We start from the raw sequence: 22,864 nt of genomic DNA on the forward strand, positions 1-22,864 counted from the left end.
CTAGCCCTGATGTACAACGTTTTTGTTGTTAATGGCAAAATAGGAAATGTGCACATGAATAGCCTTCTTGCACAGGTCTGCAAGTCTGTAAAGGTACTGCATTTTAGAAAAAAATGGCTAATTCCAATGCTGTATAGATATGGTTTTGTATTAGGAAATGGACGGAAGTGATACTTCACATAGCTACCTGTAGTTTGGGGAGTTATTAATGTTTTCTTGTGGTCATCTAAACAATGTACTTTTTGTAATACATACAGTAAGACTAACTTTCTAGTTCTGTGGTTTCTCTAGAGTTTCACAGGGAGTGCTTTAGCTGCTTTGGTCAAAGGTCTTCCAGAAGCTTTGCAGCGACAGTTTGATTATGAAGACCCCATTGTGAGAGGTGGCAAACAATTGCTCCACAGCCCTTTCTTTAAGGTAATGGGGTACAATCAGTAAAGAATTCATTAGTACAGCTCTGGATTTTTTTCTGAGACATGGTAAGCTCACCTAGTCCTGTATCTGAAACACTTTCTGACAAAATCAGAATACTACTTTTAAAAGGTGAATAAAATATACAAATAAAGAATAAGGAATACTTAGCTAGGCAGAGGCAGATAGGTTAGAAAAACATCTTGGAAGTACAGTAGACTACACTTTTTGATAAGTGATTTTTGAGTTGTCCTAACAGGAGTGTTGTATATTTCTGTTTGTTTATTTAAATACTCTGAAGTTTTTATTTACATCTAATTGGAACAAGTAAGAATGTCTTAAAAGGAAGGCTATTCAGTTTTGGACCCTGTACTTCAAAGTAAAAATAAACAAGCTGAGGAAGTCTAGAGAAGAGCAACAAAAATAAAAGGCTAAAAAAAGCCTCCCATGTAGTCAAAGTGAAACCAAGAGGACTTGCTTATCTTAATGAAAAGAAAGTCTTAAAATATGTAAAAGTTCATACGGGGAAGAAGTAATCCATTGTTCACAATCTTCATTAGTAGCATTGATTTGAAATTGAATCAAATTGTAAGTGAATTGAAAATTGATTTAATTGTAGGAAGCAGACTTCATTTAGAAATGGAAGGTAAAAAGTTCAGCATGTGGTATTTGGTATAGAAAAGTTATTTAATCTATAAGTGTTTTTCACAGGGGGTTTGTGAAAACTTCTGGATTGGAAGAGGAAATTAGATACATAACCATGTGAGACAGTGTGGGTACACTCGATGCTGCCCTATCAATGAGGGTAATGAAGATGACTCTTAATGTCCCTTGCACTTTACATATCTTTGAGACTGTATTCAGGCCCTACTGGTCTATGAGCTGTTCAACTACATCAAACACATATTACTTTTTATTACACTTTTTCATATATCTCTAAAATGTTTTTTGATTGTCTGCAGGTGCTTGTGGCTCTTGCTTGTGATCTGGAGTTGGACACTCTCCCTTGCTGTGCAGAGACACACAAATGGGCCTGGTTCAGGAGATACTGTATGGCATCCAGGGTTGCTGTGGCTCTTGATAAAAGGACACCATTACCTCGCCTTTTCCTTGATGAGGTACTGCAGGAATATTTTAAATGGTTCATGGAACATATGAAAGTGTTTAATTTAAAAAGATACACTGAGTTTCAAGTATTTTATGCCAACTGTGGTAGGAGTAACTGGCAGTTTGAATAATGTTTAATCCAAAATCTTTTACAGGTAGCAAAGAAAATCCGAGAATTAATGGCAGATAATGAAAATATGGATGTTCTTCATGAGTGCCATGATGTCTTTAAGAGAGAACAGGATGAGCAGCTTGTCCAGTGGATGAACAGGTTATTTCTTTCAACTGTCATCGGTTTGGTCTTGTGATGCTTTGTTGTTGTACAATGAGAAACTGCATTTTTTTAATGACTTCTTAAAAGCTCTTAACATTTTGTTTGTTTTGTGTTTTCTGCAGACGACCCGATGATTGGACACTTTCAGCTGGAGGCAGTGGAACTATTTATGGTTGGGGTCATAATCACAGAGGACAACTTGGTGGGATTGAAGGGGCAAAAGTCAAAGTCCCAACTCCATGTGAAGCTCTTGCTACGCTTAGACCAGTGCAGTTAATTGGTGGTGAACAGACTCTGTTTGCAGTGACTGCTGATGGGAAAGTAAGGGTACAACAAAAAATTGTTTGTTAGACTCTCTCGAAATATTTCATCCTCAGTCATAAGGGGTTTGGCTAAATAAAAAATGATGTGCATAGCACAGATTTTTTTTTTTTTTTAAATTATTATTACTGGTAGTAGTAGTTTTGTTTTATTTCATTTTATTTTTTTAAAGAAACTGAACTATACCAACTCCACCAGTGCAGTCTAGGAATTCCGTGTACTATAGCATTAAATGTGTGAAACAAGACATGTATTTTAATTCTCAATTCAAAACTGTGATCAGATCTTGGAAAACAAAGCTGAATACAAGTAACGTCCTCACAGAGTCCCATACAACAGGACAGACAGTAAAATGTGGTGGTGTTTATGTCTCTCTGGTGGGGAGAGGTGTAATTGGAATCTGAGACTGTTCACAGTTGGCTAAATGTCAACTCACTAGATATTAGATATTGCACGATCTAATTTGCAGATGCTTAAATCCCGAGTGAAAAGGCATGCCATGCAGAGGTTTAATGTAAGGTGTAGGAGAAAAAAAAAAAGTAGTTTACAAATTTGAAAAAGTCTTATTTTGATACAGATGGCAGCTTTGTGTTAAGGATGTGATCGAGAATTTTAGGTAGAGCTTTTTATAACAGTAACGTTCACCTAGTGACATACTGTAATGATTCCTCAGCAGTCAGTATCATCCTTGTTAACGATTCACAGAAGGGCGAGGGACAGATTAATGTCATTGCTTGACATCATTCTGTTGAGAGAAATTACTTTCAGATAGACAAAAAGAGAGTGAAAAGCAGTACTTAAAACTGTATTTATGTTGTGGAAGGGGAAGAAGCAACTGTGTTTAGGTGTGTATATTTCACAGAAGAAAGAAAACTAGTGCTGCTTGAAAGACACAGGTGACAGATGATTTTGTAATGTTATCACGCAAAGCTATGGTTTCTTGACACTTTTACAAAATCAGCCTTAGCATTTAAAATTAAATCTGTTAAGTCAGTGACAGTTCATATTGACTTGAATGTAGCTGTATTTTCACAAACCTTTCTGAAATTTTAAAAAATATTTCTTGTTTTCCAGAAGAGGGTATAGAGGCATGTAAGAAACTGTTTTTTTTCAGGCTTTCCTTTAACTGTATTCTAGTATACACTCATTAAGAATTCTTCTCTACAGCTGTAGTGAATGTTCTTCAAAAGGCAAACAAAATTAAATTTTATTCTTCACTTTAAAGTTGTATGCCACTGGATATGGAGCAGGTGGAAGGCTTGGAATTGGAGGAACAGAGTCAGTTTCTACTCCAACTTTACTGGAATCCATTCAACATGTGTTTATAAAGAAAGTTGCAGTGAACTCAGGAGGAAAGCACTGTTTGGCATTGTCTTCTGAGGGAGAAGTTTATTCTTGGGGTGAAGCAGAAGATGGTAAACTTGGTCATGGAAATCGCAGGTAAGTAATACTTTGAAATGTTATTTTTAAAAACTATGAATGGATACCTATTATAGTTGCTATGTATTTGAAATGTTGTATGAGTACTGCCTATATGTAGAAGTCAGTGTTAAGTAGTGATGTCAAAATGTACGTTTTTAAATTGGAGAACTACAAAGTATTTTTCAGATAAACAGTTACTCTGATTTCTGTAATTAGATATTGTGTTCTAACATATCTGTGGGTGCTAAAGCCCAGTGGATTTCCTTTGGGATCTGTCTTGTAGTTATGTGGAACTTCAAGGCACTTTAAGGAGCAAAACTGCCATTGTGCTTCTGATCTCCATGTGCATTGTTGCCTACGTTAAAGGAAAAGTTCTGTTGTGTTAGACATAACAATGGTCTGATCCAAAAAGAAAGAAAAAAGAAAAAGGAATGCTGAAGTCCATGGGGGGCAACAGTGCATTTTATGCTAGAAATTTTGATAATGTATCTTAAATTGGACTAATTTTCCAGAGTAAATGCTTAGCTTTGGATTTTAATGGAAGTGGCTTTGTAGTTTCAGCTTACCTGTAATGCTGTAGTATAATATATGGTAAAATATTTCTAGCTTTTATAGGCGTCTAAAAATATTTCTGAATGACTAATTAAACATAAATCTTTAGGATATTAAACTGGAGCAAAAGCAAATACTCAGTTATTTTAGGTCCTTGTACTCATTTTAAAAACCTCTCTCAATACGTTGGTGAACCTGAATGGTTTAAAAGTTTTGTAAAGACAAGTATTTTCATTTCAGCCCTTGTGATCGTCCTCGTGTAATTGAATCTCTGAGAGGTATAGAAGTGGTTGACATTGCTGCTGGGGGAGCACACAGCGCGTGTATTACAGCTGCAGGAGACCTTTTTACATGGGGAAAGGGAAGATATGGACGCCTTGGGCATGGAGATAGTGAGGATCAGCTGAAACCTAAACTGGTAAGAAATCTTTGGAGTTTTATGCAGACTTAGTCCAGTTCTTACCTTCTGATTTGTAATCTTTTGCATTTCTGCATATAAAGAACGAAAGGGCAAAATGATGGCATGAATTTGTAAGAAACGAACAGTTGCTTTAGAAGACAGGAATGGATTGGAAGAATAAAGTGAAAGTGGAGCTGCAAAACTTCTCTAGAGGTCACTAAACAGCTTATAAGGATTTTGTTTTAGAGAAGTCTTAAAGAAAACCCTGAATCCCCCCCAGTAAGTAAATTCCACCCCTTCACAGGAGTAGTTTGCACTGAAAGTAACAAGTGAGCTCCTTGTCTACTGGGTCCCCTCATTGTTTACTTCCTGGAAAATATACCAGTGATTATAGTGATAGCCACTTGGTCACTTGCAAACTGCTTTTCTTCCTGATGTAATAATTACACTCTTAATTCTCATGATTGAATACTGAGATGTTACTGAAGTATATACTAAGTTAATAAGAATTTAACCTAAGTAATTATGTAGCATTTAATTGCTATTTGCTAAAGAAATTTGAGTTAAGCAATTATTCACGAAGAAGATAGCTATTTCCATTTGATTCTTAAGTGGTAAATTTGAGAACTTTGACAGTATGCAATGTAGGAAAAATGAGTATACTGATCAGCTGACGAGTTGTAATTCAGACCTTTGTACTCCTGTGAACTAGACTGTAAGAGTTTAAGTTAGAGTAGTGGTATTAAGAAAACTGCCCTGCCTTTGAAATGAGAGTTCATTTTGCTATCTGTGTTCTCTTGCTGAAAATACAGCAAAAGGTAAGATTATATTAGTTGAATCAAACTGAATGTTTGTTACTTTTATTCAGAGCTCTGTGCATATGTTTCTGTTCGTGCAAGCATTAACTTTTTTTCAGTGCTTGAATTTGTGGGACAATGCATCATGCATTCTTAGTCCACTTTGGGACCTTATCACCTGTATCCAGATGTTCTCATTTCCTTGTCCCCCAAAAAACAAGGTCTGCCCACCTATCCTATATATCTTTATACATATTTTGCCCTTACATGTTCTCGGTTAGTATGAAAATAGATAATCTGTAGATGAGTTTAAGTATGTGAAGTTCTATGCTGCTTTGGATGATGGATTGTGCTACCTACAATCTATTTCAAGTAGGGTGAGGATGGGGAGGATGTGATATATATGTGGGTCAACATCCTTTTACTTTGTGACTCCAGATCCCACACTTCATCACTAGATGGCAGCATTTCAAAAGATGTTGATTAAATTCAGCTTCTGATGCAAGTGCTAGAAGACTGTATAAACTAGTGAAAGAGTATTTGAAAATAAGACTTTTTTTTTTTTTACTTTATGCAATACTCATCCAGAGAGCCTGAAATTATTTCAACAGAATATAGTCTTTGATAACCTTACGTGTTTTGTTTGAATTGTTTTCCCTGACTTTTTAGGTCAAAAAAATTGAACTAGTTCACCAATTAAAAAGAATAATCCAGTATTTTAAATACATAGTTTTCATTTTGCTGGTTTGAAAACAGCGAAGCCCTTTGAGTTGCCTTCATTTGCTTGTTCTTGTGGTGTTTCTGACTTGTAGTTCCAGTGAAGCACCTCTCCAAGTAGGGTTTGTCATCTTTTCTGAAACTAAATGACTGAGTCTTTTACTCTGAACAAAAATGGGTTATTTCTTTACAGGTGGAAGCTCTCCAGGGCTACCGTGTGATTGACATAGCCTGTGGCAGTGGAGATGCACAGACATTGTGCCTGACTGATGATGATACAGTCTGGTCCTGGGGTGATGGAGATTATGGAAAACTTGGGAGAGGAGGCAGTGATGGCTGTAAAGTACCAATGAAGGTATTTGAATGAAATTTTGTCATTGCTTTAGAAACCATAAGGTTGGTGGAGAACGCTGAAGACAGATTTGCCAATAAGTGCAAACTTCCACCCATACTGGGACATCGGGATTCTTCTGATTGTTCTTAAGACCAAAGTCTGTAGGCCTTTAAATTTTGTGCTGACTGTTAAAGTTGCACTTGAAGGTTTTTTTCTTTGGAGAACATTGCTGGTTCCAGCAATATTTCTCATTTTAATTTTGGTTCCTGTCAAAACATTATATTTTGCAAGAAATCTTCGTATTTCCTTGTGTTAATAAATTTCCATAGTACTGCTTAAGTCATAACTTCATTCCAGAAAGGAGTATTGATTAAAAAGTAATCTTACTTTATATTAAACCTTTCATGTGAATGCATCGTTGACTTGGAATTTCTTCATATGTTACAAATGAAATCCATGTAGCCATCTAATTTGAATTCCAGCACTTGTTATGAAGATGAACATGGTTTGTGTTTGAGAAATGTATGTGAGTGTCACTGTGTATACCTATGCACAGTGGATTTTAGATTCTCAGTCCAGAATCACGCTTTATTACCTGGATACAGGTGTCCCCATTCTGTTTCCAAATCGACAAAGTCTACCAGCCTGTCCCAAGTAACAGGTTTTTATTGCATGATGTAACATAGAATTATAGAATCATTTAGGTTGGAAAAGACCTTTAAGATCATCGAGTCCAACCATCAGCGATGCCCACTAAGCCATGTCCTGAAGTGCCTTGTCTATGTGCTCTTTGAATACCTCCAGGGATGATGACTCAACCACTTCCCTGGGCAGCCTGTTCCAATGTCTGACAACCCTTTCAGTAAAGAAATTTTTCCTAATATCCAACCTAAACCTCCGCTGCCACAACTTGAGGCCATTTCCTCTCATCCTGTCTCCAGCCACCTGACGGAAGAGACCAGTGCCCACCTCACCACACCCTCCTTTCAGGTAGCTGTAGGGAGCGATAAGGTCTCCCCTCAGCCTCCTCTTCTCCAGACCAATCAACCCCAGTTCCCTCAGCCGCTCCTCATCAGACTTGTGCTCCAGGCCCCTCACCAACCCAGTTTCCCTTCTCTGGACACGCTCCAGCACCTCCATGTCTTTCCTGCAGTGAGGGGCCCAAAACTGAACACAGGACTTGAGGTGCAGCTTCACCAGTGCTGAGTACAGGGGGACGATCACCTCCCTGCTCCTGCTGGCCACACTATTTCTGATACAGGCCAGGATGCCGTTGGCCTTCTTGGCCACCTGGGCACACTGCTGGCTCATATTCAGCCGCTGTCAACCAGCACCCCCAGGTCTTTCTCCGCTGGGCAGCTTTCCAGCCCCTCTTCCCCAAGCCTGTAGCGCTGCGTGGGGTTGTTGTGACCCAAGTGCAGGACCCGGCACTTGGCCTTGTTGAACCTCATACAGTTGGCCTCGGCCCATCGATCCAGCCTGTCCAGATCCCTCTGTAGAGCCTTCCTGCCCTCGAGCAGATCAACCCTGCCTCCCAACTTGGTGTCATCTGCAAACTTACTGAGGGTGCACTTGATCCCCTCATCCAGATCATTGATAAAGATATTAGAGAACTGGCCCCAATACTGAGCCCTGGGGAACACCACTTGTGACCAGCCACTAACTGGATTTAACTCCATTCACCACAACTCTCTGGGCTTGTCCATCCAGCCAGTTTTTTACCCAGTGAAGAGTGCACCTCTCTAAGCCATGAGCCACCAGTTTCTTAAGGAGCGTGCTGTGAGAGACAGTGTCAAAGGCCTTACTGAAGTCCAGGTAGACAACATCCACAGCCTTTCCCTCATCCACTAGACGGGACACCTGGTCATAGAAGGAGATCAGGTTGGTCAAGCAGGACCTGCCTTTCATGAACCCATGCTGACTGGGCCTGATCCCCTGGTTGTCCCGCACGTGCCATGTGAGCGCACTCAAGACAAACTGTTCCATAATCTTTCCTGGTAGCGAGGTCAAGCTGACAGGCCTGTAGTTCCCCACATCCTCCTTCTGACCCTTCTTGTAAGTGGGTGTCACACTGGCAAGCCTCCAGTCGTCTGGGACCTCCCCCATTGGACAGAATTGCTGATAAATGATGGAGAGTGGCTTGGCAAGCACCTCTGCCAGCTCCCTCGGTACTCATGGATGGATCCCATCTGTTCGCATAGATTCATGAGTGTCCAGATGGCATAGTAGGTCACTATTTCCTCCTAGATTAAGGGGGGTATATTCTGGTCTTCGTCCTTGCCTTCCAGCTCAGGGGCAGAGTACCCTGAGGATAACTGGTCTCACTATTGGAAGACTGAGGCAAAGGCGGCATTAGGTACCTCAGCCTTTTCCTCATCTCTGGTGGCAGTGTTCCCTTCTGTATCCATTAAAGGATATTCTCCTTGGGATTCTTTTTACTGTATTTGTAAAAGCATTTTTTGTCGTCCCCTAGCTGAGCTTTTGCCTTTCTAATTTTCTCTCTGCGTGACCTAACAAGATCCCTGTACTCCTCCTGAGTTGCCCACCCTTTCTTCCAGAGATGATGAACTCCCCTTTTTTTTCTTGAGTCCTAGCAAAAGATCCCTGTTCAGCCAGGCCATTTTGTCTTCCTTGGTGGTTCATCTTGTGGTGCATGGGAATAGCCTAGTCCTGAGCCATTAAGATTTCCTTTTCAAAGAATGTCCATCCTTCCTGGACCCCTTTGCCCTTCAGGACTGTCTCCCAAGGGACTCTTCCAACCAGTGTCCTGAAAAGGCCAAAGTTTGCCCTCCAGAAGTCCATAGTGGTGGTTTTGCTGACCACCTTCCTTGCCTCACCAAAAATTGAGAATTCTATCATTTCATGGTCACTAAGCCTGAGACAGCCTCCGACCATCGCACCTCCCACCGGTGCTTCCCTGTTTGTAAACAGTAGGTCTAGCAAGGCTCCTCCCCTGGTTGGCTTACTTACCAGCTGTGTCAGGCAGTTATCTTCCACACACTCCAGGAACCTTCTAGACTGCTTACTCTCTGCCGTGTTGTATTTCCAGCAGATGTCTGGAAAGTTGAAGTCCCCCATGACAACAAGGGCACACGATTCTGAGACTACTGCCAGCTGCTTGTAGAACAATTCATCCGTCTCTTCAGCCTGGTTGGGTGGTCTATAACAGACTCCCAGCACAATATCTGCCTTGTTGGCCTTCCCTCTCATCCTTACCCATAAGCACTCAACCTTGTCATCACAATCGTGTAGTTCTGTACAATCAAAACACTCCCTAACATAGAGAGCCACCCCACCACCTCTTCTACCTTGCCTATCCCTTCTGAAGAGCTTATAGCCATCCATTGCAGCACTCCAGTCATGGGAGTCGTCCCACCATGTTTCTGTGATGGTGACTTAAGACATATCTATCCTGCTGCACGATGGCTTCCAGCTCCTCCTGTTTATTGCCTGTGCTGTGTGCATTGGCATAGATGCACTTAAGCTGAGCTATCGCATCCACCCCCAACGCTGGCATGCTGCCCCCAGGCTCATCTCTGGTGCACCTAGGTTTATCCCCTTTCCCCTTCAAACCTAGTTTAAAGCCCTCTCTGAGCCCTGCCATCTCATGAGCAAGGATCCTTTTCCCCCTTTGCGATAGCTGGACTCCATCTGTTGCCAGCAAGCCTGGTGCCGTGTAAACCTCCCCATAATCAAAAAACCCAAAATTCCACTGATGTTTCATCAATCATCAGTCCCATAGGATTGATGGTGAAATGGCATAAAGACCTACACAGAATAAATGGGAAGAGTGTATTGGAGGTTTAAATATTTTTGCTATGTCAGCAGAATCACATTCATGTCATACGAGCAGGGGATGATTAATGTTGAGTATATGGAGACAGAGCCTTACCGTTTCTACGAAGGGGCAATTGCTGAGTAACTATTGGTAAAACATGCTAGAGATGATCTTCAACAGTTTGCCAAATCTAAGCTTCTTTATAATGTTTAAGTAGTAAATGGTAGAAAGATAAAAGGACTAGAATTCTGCTAAATGATCTACATACACAATTTATAAATATACTTATAGACACTTACACACTTGCACATTATATTTTACTTAAGACAGCGCAATCTATGAAGCTATAGCCTCCTTAATTAATTTCAATTTCATTTGATACTATTTTCCTAGATTGATTCCCTCACAGGCCTTGGAGTAGTTAAAGTAGAATGTGGATCACAATTTTCTGTGGCTCTTACCAAATCTGGAGCAGTATATACATGGTAAGTATTTTGTATTAGTTATTTTGACAGTGTTAGATGTAACCTTGTCTGCAGCAGGTGTTATACTGCCTTCACCATCTTGATTCTGTGCCTCCACCCCCCAAAAAAACCCCTAAACCCAAACTTTTTTGAGTTCCTCTGTCTTGATTAGTAATAAAATCTACCACTTTGGGGAACATTTTGTAGTGCTATTTGAATGTAAAATCAAAGCATTTTGTTTTGGAGACCTAAGCACAGAGTTGTCATTCCAGGTATTGACCACTGCAAGGTGCAGAAGTTCAAGGAGGTTGGTAGAAGTATAAGCCTGAAGTGTCGTGCGGGGTGGAAGATGATAGCATAAATAACTCTCATATATTATCAAAATTGTGTCTAGCTTGTGGTGGCTGTAGTCTGAGAATTTGATTTTAGTTCATTGTTTTAATCTTTCTATGCCATTCCAAGTTTTGTAGTTTAAATTACTAAACTTAAGTGTTTAAAAAGACTAAGCAAAATACCTTCCCAACATCATTCTGCCGGCTTGTGTGCATGGCATTGGAGATACCCTTAAACTGTACAAAGTTCCAGTCTCTGAGGTCAGTAAACATACTGTTTTTGCAGATGAATGCTTCTAATACTTGACCCTTTTCAGAGGAAAAAACCCCAAACAATCCCCTGCAAAAGGGGTAAAAGGACCTGCACAGAATGAGTAGGAACAGCATGTTGGAGGTTTAAGATTTTTCACTCTATCAGCAGAATCACATCCATGTCATATGAGCTAAGGATGATTAATGTCGAATATTTGGAGAATATTTTGGTATTGAACTGTTTATAAATATATCTATAGATCAAATACCAGACACAGTCTGTTGTTCTGTTTTTTTCCACAATTAAAACACAGTTTTGAAATGTTTTATCTTCTCTGTGCAGGGGCAAAGGAGATTATCATCGGTTAGGCCATGGATCTGATGACCATGTTAGAAGACCACGACAAGTGCAGGGACTGCAAGGAAAGAAAGTCATTGCAATTGCTACTGGGTCTTTGCACTGTGTTTGCTGCACTGAAGATGGTATAAAAATAAAATAATTTACTTAGTTCTCAGTACTGAATTTGGAAAAAATGAAACTTTTATTTTTCAGTCAGCTGTTGGTAGGTTGTCCTTGCTAAAAACGCTGGTCCTCTATGTGCATAAACGTATTTTGTGTTTGCAGATGTAGCATATTTCTTTAGCCGAAAGCATGTCGTTGATTTAAAATGATCACATAAAACCAATTGAAGGTTTTTAATTAATAAAAAATAAAGAGTTTGTTTCATAAATGCTGATGGTCAAAGAAAAATAGAGAGCTCTAAAAGTAATTACAGATTGATCAAGCAGTAGAATGAATGATTTTGGCTTTCTTTTCAGGGTCTTCTGAGCCTGAGGAGGTGTTTATCTTGCTAAATGAAGCACTGCACAAACAATGTTGCTTTTTACAGAGCAGGTTGAGATACTGAATATTCTTTGCAGGAGACTCACTCCCACATGTAATTAACAAGTGTGCACAATAACTGAGTGTTTTATAGGTGCTGGTGAAATAGGATATAGCTGCAGAAAATAAATGGTCAGAAACAAGGTTACTATTTTAAAAGTATTTTCCAATTATCTTGCAACAGTAAGCACCCATTTTAATGTCCTCTCTAGTAATACAACTATTATAAGATCTTTTCTTTCATCTCATAAAAAATGTTAAGCCTTTTCTAATTCTTTTTTTAATATCAACAGTTTTTGATATGAAACTATCAAATACAGGCTGTTTCTGGTGTATCTGTTTTTATTCTTCTGCTCCACTGTTTCCTCCTATTTTGGAACAGAATTTTTAAGTTATACAAACTATGAGGAAATAAATGCATCTTACACTAGCTGCTCTACATAGACCATGGGCCTAACTCTGTCACTCAAGATTTATCTGCGCTAGATAGCGGATTTCAGGATGGTTATCAGTCCTAGAAATCTTGATTACAGTCCAAGGTCTCATTCAGTTAAATGATTTATAAATGCTAGTAAAAAAAAAAAAGGCAAAAAGCTTCTATCTTAGCTTCAGAACAATTAATTATTTTTACTGGTTTAGGAGAAGTGTATACATGGGGAGATAATGATGAAGGGCAGCTTGGAGACGGAACAACTAATGCCATCCAAAGACCACGCTTGGTTGCAGCACTTCAGGGTAAAAAGATCAACAGAGTAGCCTGTGGCTCAGCTCATACTTTAGCTTGGTCAACCAGTAAACCTGCTAATGCTGGCAAGCTCCCCACACAGGTAATAGTTCTGGCTTATTGCATTCAGATTTTGAACATACTTAGTATGCTTATTGCTGGTCTTTCAGTAGACATATTTCCTTTCTAAATCCCTGCATAAGCTCAGTGTGCTTTGATTTGGCTTGGAGTTTGAGCCAGTTACTTTGTTTTACTTCTATACTTCCAAAGAAGGATTCCAGTTTTCTGAGGTGAGAAAGCCTCTTCATTCAGTTGTTAATCCAATGCAGAACAGTAGCTCAGTTTGCAAATTGGCAAGAATTTTAATTCTGTATTCCAGCTATGAAAATCTTAGGCCTTCCAAGGGAGTTCTTCATTGCTTGCTTTACATTGAGAAGGTTGTTTTTTGAATATTCTGTCTTTCAGCTATAATGACTGGGTGTAGTGATGATAGGATGTAAAATTTGTCTGTTTATGGATAAAGAGAATTGTAAAATATGGAATAGCAAGAATAGTCTACTGTCATGTTTCTAATGCTTGTTTCAGTTTAGATGGATACTTTTAGTATCTTTTATAAACAACTGAACTCCGTGTATTAAGTTTTGAGAGTGTGAATAAGCAAATATCTGAATTTCTAATACAAATTTACTTACAATCTTATAAATTGTTGTTCTGTTTAATAAAATAAAATATATAATAATTCTTGATTACATTCACATATTGTTGCCTTATCATAGGTTCCTATGGAGTACAATCATCTTCAGGAAATTCCCATCATTTCATTGAGAAACAGGCTTCTGCTATTGCATCACATTTCTGAACTCTTCTGTCCTTGCATTCCAATGTTTGATCTTGAAGGAAGACTTGATGAAACTGGTCAAGGACCCTCAGTTGGGTTTGACACATTACGGGGAATACTGATATCACAGGGAAAGGTATTTATCAGAATGTTTTTAAGGGAGTGATTTGTAACTGTAAGTGAAATGTACTGTTTAAACTGTTTCTGAAGAACATAGAACTATGTATCTCAATTTGTTCTGTAAGCTGTATATCAAATATTTGCATTCTGATTATGCAGACTTCTTTCTTTATGAATGAGTTCTTTTTATTATGTTTTCCTCAGTTCTTCATCATAGTGCTTTTGTGTGTTGATCTTGAAAATAACTTTACACTGTAAATCTTCAGTCTGTAGTATAGTGGAATTCTTCTAGAGTATTCAGTAGATGCTATCCAGGAAAAAAATGTAAGATAGGTATGAGATGGTCATTGTCTGCTTTTTGTATTTCAGTTGTCATGATCAGGTGATCTACTAGTTGATCCAAAGCTCTGTGAAGCTACAAACTTGTTTTAGACTGGGGTAAAAGTGAAGACAGGAGTTCAATCTCAAATCAATAAAGAAAGTAGATTTTTGTAGTTGTAAGTAAAATCAGTTATGAGGAAGTCTAGATAATTATAATGCTTCAAGGCTACAACACCTATTCAAAACTTAAGATACTGAAAGCCTTTAAAAGCGTGGCTTTCCTTCAGTATGACCATCAGTTTTGGATCTGAATTTTCTCACTGTCATAGTAACTTGTCTAACAAAAAATTATAACCTTATATAAACAGACAAAATCTGCTGGGAGAAAGAGAAACAGTTAGGTTTCCCTCTGCAGTGCTGTTCTATGTCCTTAAATAAGACACATGGCCTGTAACTAGACTCCTTAGCATGTATTGACTCAAGGACTCTTTCTCTAGGCTCCAGTAAAATTGTGTAGTAGAGCAATCCAGCAGAATATGTGCGACCACGCATTTTTCATCAAAACCTAAACTGGAAAAAAGGAAACGGAAATCATGGCTATTCTGTTCATGACACTTTTATATGTTAGTGCTATTAATAGGGAGTCTTTAGGTATATGATGTTAAGTATAGGAATGGGTGTGCAGGAGGCACATTCAACGTAATTTACTTTAAGAGTCTGCAGAACAGTTACAGAAAGGCTTCAGATATAAGGTAAAATGTGATATCAGGCATATTGTCAAAAGCCTGTCTCAACACAGACACCAGAAGTTGCGAGACCATGTTCTTATCTAGGCATTTAAGTCAGGCTTACCTTCAGAGATTCTAAAGACTTAAAAATCTTGTTAAAGCTTGCTTGTAACTGACAGTGTAAAATTAGATCCAAATATTTAGTGAGAGAACTTCAGATACTTGAATTTGCATGAAAAGTTTGTTTATTTTTATTTGTTTATTTATTGCCTTCCATAGCAAGATGATCTCATCTTTGGCTTTTTTCATTGTTTTTCTCTGACATGAATTATTTTCCATATACGTATATTATTCCAGTATAAACTAATTTATACCTGCACTCAGCAGCATGTTGGTTGCTTAGTAATAACTGAATCTGGGTGCAGTACAATCTTTCAAGCCATGGTTTTGAGTGATACAGGAGAGACTTTCTTCTTTACTTGTTTAGTATCCTGACTGTTTCTAGCTTGAATTGTATTAGCACAAATAACATGATCCTTAACTAACATCTCACAGCTTTATCTTCTGTTGCTTTTGTTTATTTTCAGTGTTTCAAAAGTATTTGATACTTGTTCCCATTTCTTCTAAAGAAAGACTCAGGTGTTATGCCTTTTCTAGTGTTTTGTGATGTACTCAGAAGGAAATTGCTGAAGGGTAGTATTGCAGGATCAGTTTCTCTTATTCTGCTGAAGAGTCTTTTTTTTTTTTTTTTTCTAATACTAAGTATGTGTTCATCTGTGAGATATGTGCCGCTTTCTTATTTGATTGCAGTTTTGCCACTATTTTAATTTTTTGTGTTTCACTGTTTTAGGAGGCAGCTTTCAGGAAAGTTGTGCAAGCAACTATGGTGAGAGATCGTCAGCATGGGCCAGTTGTAGAGCTCAACAGAATACAGGTATCTTAAGCTGAAGTTTTGATTTTAGTATCTGTATGTTTAGCCCACGGTGCTATACATTTGCCAAGTCCCTTTGTGTCGGCTGTTTGGTATCTGAGTACTGAAGAGTTGAATTTTGATCAGAGAATCAAACAATGAAAAAGTGAATGCAGCAAGGGCTGCTGATTTTCTTTTTTGTATGTTTTCATCTGCACGGTAGCTGTTTCGGGGGAGGGGGACACTAGCTGAAATATTAAGTGAATGATTTAAACTCTAATAAGCGAAGTATGTCCTGCTTGACAAAGGACTGCTTTTTCAAAACTCACTACATTAGATAATTTAAGAGAGTAGTGATTCTGATGCCTTTCTTACCTTTCCAAACGGTCAGATGAATTATTCAGCTGTTGCTTTCATAACAGAACAGGAAGGGGGGGAAAAAAAGCCCTTGAATTAAAAATCAGGCTGATAAACTCTCATTCTTTGCTGGTCATCACATGTGGTCATATTGATTGCAGATCTCTTTGATACAAAAGGGCTTTTTTCCTTATTGACGTTAGAAAATGTAATGTTGTGCCTTAGGCCAGACATGTCTTTTTTTCCATGGATCTTTCTGTAACATAGAATAGTAAAATGTTGTTTTAGTTTAAATGGACTGAAGCCTGGTCTTAGACTCCTGAGTCTTCTTGCATTTCTTTCCTTTAGTGGTGTTTGGGGTTTTTTTTCTTTTTATGTTGTAAAAAGTAAGAAAACCTACTCTTTGTAAGGTTAGAATGGAGAAATTCTGAAAATTTTGACTAATTAGTTTTCTCTTAGTGAAGAAAAGTATATCCTGTTGTAGCTGGATTCTGTTTCTGCTTCTTTGCCGTTTTCTATGGGAACTTAAAATTTCTTGTGGAAATGTTATGTGATTAAAATGTATTGTTTTAGTTATTATTTGGGAAGTTGAAGCTGAAGAGATTGCCAGAGATGTTCTTGTTACTTTTTGTGTAGGTGTGAATTCAGAAATGCCAATAAAGCAGTGCAAGTATTTAACTTTAAGCAGGAAACTAGTGAGTAGGTTTTGGGCTCATTTCCTAGTGTTCTTCTTCTACTGTTGAGTTAATTAAGATCGGCTTTCTCTTGTAGTCCAGTTCGTTACTTCAGTCTGTCTTGAACTCTAGAAAAGAACTGGTGGCTGCAGGGCTTCCCTTCTTTATAGGTTCTGGGAGAAATGAAATATTGCTGTAACATAAGTCTGTCCTAGATTTAGCCAAGTGAATGCTAAAAAAGACCATGTTCGTAATCTGGCCTGATTACACAGTACCAAGTACGGGTCACAATTTCTTGAGTTAGCTTTTGCAGAGAATGAAAATGTGGATTCTTAAACTGTTTGATTCTTTATAATATTTAATTGAAGATTCAAAGCTGCTTTACCTAGTCTCAAACAGCTAATTGTCAATGTTAATAATTTTCATCTTACTTGCAGTTGTGGGTTTAACTGCAGCTAGGCTTTAAGATCCCTTTGCTTTCAGAAGACTCCTCCTACAGTTTATATATTATGTGGTACAGTCAATTCACTTCATCTTCCTTTGTATAAAATAAAAAGATGAGTGCTTAATTTAAAGTTGTTTTCCAGATGCTGACTTGTTTTTTTAAAATATTTCCTCAGCTTACCTTGTTGTTCAGTGGTTTCTTTGGAATTACCAGAACTGGACAAAACAGCTGTCTAACTTGCAGTGTAAAAGCAAGCCAAACATCACTCCCTTGTCCTGAGGTCAAGTTTTACATGGACCAGATTCCTTTTAGAGTAGATCGCATTCACTTTACATGCTACTTGGCCCTGGATCTTTTCTGTTGGGAGCCTTGTGATAGAAGGTCATAGTAGTTTTATGTAGTTGTTTTGCTCAAGGTGTGTGGAATACAATGTGATGGCTGTACAGCAACTCACCCAAGTGCCAGTCTGGTAGTTCAATAGTATAAAATTGAGGGTAGATGTTTTATGCTTTGAGGTGTAGCATGAGGGCAAGCTTGAATGCGCAGAGACAGTTTGGGACACTGTTGGAGGACTATGTTATAGCAGAAGAAACCAAACTTGACACAGTTTTATCCATATTACTTTTGGGGAATGGTTGTTTAGTGAAATGTTTCAAAACGGCACCTGGGCCTTGTTCTGGAAGGGCGCAGTAGAAGTCAAAGACTGAGCCAGAAAGTGAACTAACAGTTACATGTCTAGGCAGGGCTCCAGTGCTCAAGTTTACTTACTGACCCTCTTACTAGCCGATCAGACTTACCTAGTATTTAAGTGCCAGTGTAGCTCATGTGATGTCAAATGGACAGTGTGTTACAACCTATAGGCAGACAAATTCACAATGCTGTTAAATCATATCTTTGCCTTTAGATGAAAGAGATTATTATAGTAGTTGAAAGGAATTTCCTCTTTGTAAAAGGGAAACAGATTTCAGTTATTAAGGAGAATGTCTGCTTTCAGGAATGTAATATTGCAAAAGATCCCCTGGTTCAATATTCCCTACTGTTATGGGAGGAGTGTCACACGTATGGATACATGAAATGCCACTTTAAGAATAGCTTCTTCCCCCTCACTAGAACTTCGTATTAAATGTGGGTTACAGAAATCTCACTAGCATAATGATTAAAAAAGATCTGATCTTAAAGTAGGCACAGCATATCAGTGAACGAAGTATTTGTAATTTTGTGAGTGTTATACTTCAGTTTAAGTAACATTCCTCCTTCCTGGTTATGTCTTCTCCCTTATCAAATGTGCTTTTAAAGAACACTCATTTCATGACAGCCTTCATTTTGCTACACTGATCAGGCTAAGCTTTTTTGGTCTGCTTGTGTAGAATAGTCTTTTTCTACTCTTCATCTTTTTATACTGTATTTTTTCTGTAGCATTTCAGTTTGAGCATAGATAACTGAAACCTCAAGGTACAGGTGAGGCTGTGTCTGTGCTCTTGTAATTATCACACTGATACTTCCTGACCTGTTCTGGAGAGTGATTTCATGACATATCCTTGAATTGGGTTTGTTTTCTTCATAGATCTTCTGTGTTAACAGTACACATTCTCTTTCTCGGCTGATTCCAACTAATAAGTTGTCATCTTTTTGTAAACCTTTTTTATTAGTCTCTGAGTGCATGTCTTTATGTACTACATTTTTCCCAAGTTCTGGTGGGTTTGAGAGAGTCCCACAGGATGGCCAGGATTTCAGTGGGTACTCTCAGGCTGCTTGAGACGAATGTAAAGTTTTGTTCTTCAGATTCAGAGAAAGAACTTAAATTTTGATTGTCTTCACTTCAGAATGCTTTAACCGGATTACAGATTGACTTTGAGTGCCTCTCCCCCTTTGTTGTAACAGTGCTGCTCACAATAAGTGATTATTCACTGAGGCAAGTTCTTGAACTTGATTCTTCCACACTTCACTGCATCCTGCTTTTGAGCTGCTGCATTTCTCTCTTGTCCAAGAAAAATTGGTTTTCCACAAGCTTGTATCTTCTGAGGGCAGATTGTTTTATGAAAATCCTTCTTGGGCTCTAATCAACATATTAACTTCTGTTATGCTAAAAAGTTATCACATCAGCAATAAGGTTGGAACTTTATTTTAAAAACTTGAGATGCTGCATAATCTGTGTTTAATAAGCCATGCATTCAGTGTGGGTTATATCTGACCCTGTTCAGCCTATTCAGTAAAATAGATTTCACAGGATACTTACTGTGTCTCTAAGGGGGATGATTTGGAAACATGAGCAAGATGCTGTGCTCCAGACCTCTACAATAAAAAGCTAAAACACCTGTGGTGGATTGTGGCCTAAACATATTTGTATGAATTTTTGCCGTTTTTCAGTGAAGTGTTTTACTCTTTGCTAATAACCTAATAAATTTTAATGTGGGCATCTGTCTTTGTCAGCAAGCAATATATTAAGGTGCTGGCAGAAATGCCAATAACCCTTCATGGTATTCTTACATTGCTTTGTTAAAGTCAAATTGTAACCATTCCTGCATCTAAATGATCAGATTAAATGAAAATTCTGTGTTGCTAGTAAATAAATACTAAATTAAATGTATAATAGCACATGTGCATGCCACCCTATTCAGTTCAGGCAGGATTGCTTGCCTTTTTATTGCCACTTGATTAATTTGTATTTTAGGTCTGAGGTTTGAAAAAAACAGTGAATCAACTACTGCTTTCATAGACCTACTCATACTTTCCTCTTTTTAAGAGAAGACTCAAGTGATTTCTCAACTTAAAACTTATTGGGCCTCCAAATTTCTTAGAAATCCATTGAATTAAAACCAGCTTGTGTTGATACAGAACTTATTATACATGAGGAAGACTTGAGTGTGTCAGCCTTTCAATAAAACCCGAAAGAAATCTGGTGGATGTTTTATCCAAAGCATCAGAAGTATGCAGCATCAGAACAACTGGTTTTTGAGATGCACTGTAGATTGGAGTGGCACCAAATACAGATTAGCAGGATGAGTCTGGGTTATTTCTGAATGAACAGTCTCATGGATATTGGCGAAGTATGTGCACTGTAGGAGTCCCTTTGCAGTCAAGGCAGGTTGAGAATATAAATTGCAGAACACCAAGGGAAAAAAAACATATCTTGGGTTTCTTCAGCCTTCTGTTTACTTTCAGTTTCTTTCCTCTCTATACTGGTGAAATGCTTTTTGTATTCTTATCCACTTTGTGTGCACTTCTTGCAGCAAAATACATGAGATCTTCCTTGCATGCCATTTCTTATGGATCTTCATCATATCTTAAAATACACTTTTTCTGTAGGTGCCTAAGAAACACAATAATCTGTGTGTGTATATACATGTGTATTTTAGTAGTGCTTAATCATTTTTAGAGGGTCCTAGTAAGTATCATAGATGCATATTTAAATATTATCATTAATGAATATAAGAATAACATGTATTCAGTTTTCTGGCCAGCAACACAGCCTCTGATCTGTCTTATGTATGAAAAACTCACCCAGATTTGACAGTTGGATGTATGAGTAGAGATAGGATGCATTAAATAAGTAGATTGCAATCCAGAAAAACTGAATTTACCAAGGCATTGGCTGCTTCTTCAGAAATAGAGGAAGAAAACTTGTATCAACAAATTTTATCATTGATACTCCTCTGTCTTTCCATTTTCCTTTAAAGATGAACAGATATAATGCTGAGTAGAGACAGATGAACGATGAACTGTTTGAAATTAAAGATAAGTAAGATATTGGTGGTTCGGGGAACATAAAATTCCTTATCTAGGGAAGAAAGCTCAGAGGGTTGTCAACTGAACTGGTAAGAATCATTCTGTCTAGCTGCAGTGAACACGCCTATAGTCTTTGCATGTTTCCAGCTCTAACAATAAAATTACTAAGGCCTAATCAACCTCCAAATTTTTAGATTAATTTAAAAAAAAAAATCATTATCACTGCGGTCAGCTGTGTTTGAATTAAGATTATCTCAAGTAGTTATGACTATGTCAGGTTATAGAAATTACCTAGAACAATCATTCAGCACTGTCAGGTCAGTTCAGGACATGTAGTGGAAGCGTCTAGATAACCAGATACTGTTTTTCATGTTTGTGCAAATCCAAGAATTAGTTGAAAAATTTCTTCTGTTACAGAGGTGCTGGCATTTGCAGTGCTTATAAATGGTGATAATCGTAGTAATCACTGACAGTTTAAACAGCTATGTCACAGAGATAGGACCTATTGCAGAAGTTGCAGTGCAGCCTATCCTGGAACCAGTAACTCTTTCTCCTTAATGTTTAGGTATGTCCTATTTTTATATCAGAAACAAGCTGACAAAGTGTGAGCTGGATGAGCAGACAGTGAGGTGGGTTGAAAACTGGCTGAATGGCTGGGTCCAGAGGGTGGTGATCAGTGGCATCAAGACTAGTTGGGGGCCAGGAACTAGCAGTGTACCTCAGGGGTCAACAGTGGGTCCAGTCCTGGTCAACATCTTCATCAGTAATCTAGATGATGGGGCAGAGTGTACACTTGGCAAGTTTGCCGATGATACGAAATTGGGAGGAGCAGTTGATAACACCAGAGGGTCATGCTGCCATCCAGAGGGACCTCAACAGGCTGGAGAGGTGGGCTGACACGAACCTTATGAAGTTCAACAAGAAGTGCGAAGTCCTGCACCTGGGGAGGAACAACCCTAGGCACCAGTACCTGCTGGGGGTAACCCAGCTGGAAAGCAGCTTTGTAGAAAAGGTCCTGGGTGTCCTGGAAGGCACCAAGTGGAACATGAGCCACCAATGTACCCTTGCAATAAAGAAGGTTGATGGGTGTCCTGGGCTGTATTAGGAGGAGGGTTGCCAGCAGGTCAAGGGAGGTGATCCTTCACCTCTACTCAGCATCTGGAGTACTGTGTCTAGTTCTGGGCTCCTTAGTACAAGAGAGACATGGGCATACTGGAGAGAGTCCAGCGAAGGGCCACAAAGATTATTAAGGGACTGGAACATCCCTCCTATGAGGAAAGGCTGAGAGAGCTGGGACTGTTTAGCCTCAAGAAGAAAAGGCTCAGGGGGAATTCATCAAAGTAGATAAATGTCTGAAGGGAAGGTGCAAAGAAGATGGAGCCCAGCTTCACTCAAGTGGTGCCCAGTCGCAGGACCAGAGGCAGCAGGCACAAACTGAAACGCAGAAGGCTCCCTCTGAACGTCAGGAAACACTTTTTTTACTGTGAGGGTGACTGAGCACTGGCACAGGTTGCCCAGGGAAGCTGTGGAGTGTATATCCATGGAGATATTTGAAAGCTGTCTTGACTTGTTGTGGGCAACTGGCTTTGGGTGGCCCTGCTTGAGCAAGGGAGTTGGGCCAGACGATCTCCAGAGGTCCCTTCCGACCTCAACCATCATATGATTCTGAAATAGTTCCGGGCTCCTAAGAGACTGAGATTTTAAGTGCTTTCATCTTCCTGGAGAGGATTGGGATATGTAATAGGAGTCTGTGATATCTGAATATTAGATGGTACTGAAAAATACTGTAGTGCTGTAATTTGAAATGTGGTTGTTCTTCTGTATGTGTCATACATATACAAGATATAGTGTAGTGTGGACCTCTGTAGATGTTTCACTGAACACATTCGTATTTTATAAACATTAATCTTATGGTCTGATTGGTACAGCAATGCCAGCTGAAATGCATTCTTACAGTGACTTCTATAATATGCTTAC

The 22,864-nt window shown here is 38.7% G+C and overlaps 1 protein-coding gene across 6 annotated transcripts in view; it reads left to right on the forward strand.

Moving 5' to 3' along the window:
- HERC2 (HECT and RLD domain containing E3 ubiquitin protein ligase 2) overlaps positions 1-22,864 on the forward strand; it is a 115,724-nt gene that overhangs the window by 86,167 nt on the left and 6,693 nt on the right. For 3 of the 6 annotated variants that reach the window (XM_069769971.1, XM_069769972.1, XM_069769973.1), the window contains exons 75-86: positions 292-417; positions 1,374-1,529; positions 1,674-1,789; positions 1,915-2,113; positions 3,339-3,553; positions 4,328-4,505; positions 6,195-6,356; positions 10,507-10,598; positions 11,505-11,644; positions 12,684-12,871; positions 13,545-13,742; positions 15,626-15,709. In XM_069769971.1, coding sequence (XP_069626072.1) covers positions 292-417; positions 1,374-1,529; positions 1,674-1,789; positions 1,915-2,113; positions 3,339-3,553; positions 4,328-4,505; positions 6,195-6,356; positions 10,507-10,598; positions 11,505-11,644; positions 12,684-12,871; positions 13,545-13,742; positions 15,626-15,709 — 1,854 coding nt within the window. Of the gene's footprint in view, positions 1-291; positions 418-1,373; positions 1,530-1,673; positions 1,790-1,914; positions 2,114-3,338; positions 3,554-4,327; positions 4,506-6,194; positions 6,357-10,506; positions 10,599-11,504; positions 11,645-11,980; positions 12,658-12,683; positions 12,872-13,544; positions 13,743-15,625; positions 15,710-18,984; positions 21,408-21,452; positions 22,838-22,864 lie in introns of those variants that run through there. The other 3 variants (XM_069769974.1, XM_069769975.1, XM_069769976.1) reach the window with 3 other exon arrangements.

This window comes from Haliaeetus albicilla, chromosome 25, assembly GCF_947461875.1.
Source record: "Haliaeetus albicilla chromosome 25, bHalAlb1.1, whole genome shotgun sequence".
NCBI lineage: Eukaryota > Metazoa > Chordata > Aves > Accipitriformes > Accipitridae > Haliaeetus > Haliaeetus albicilla.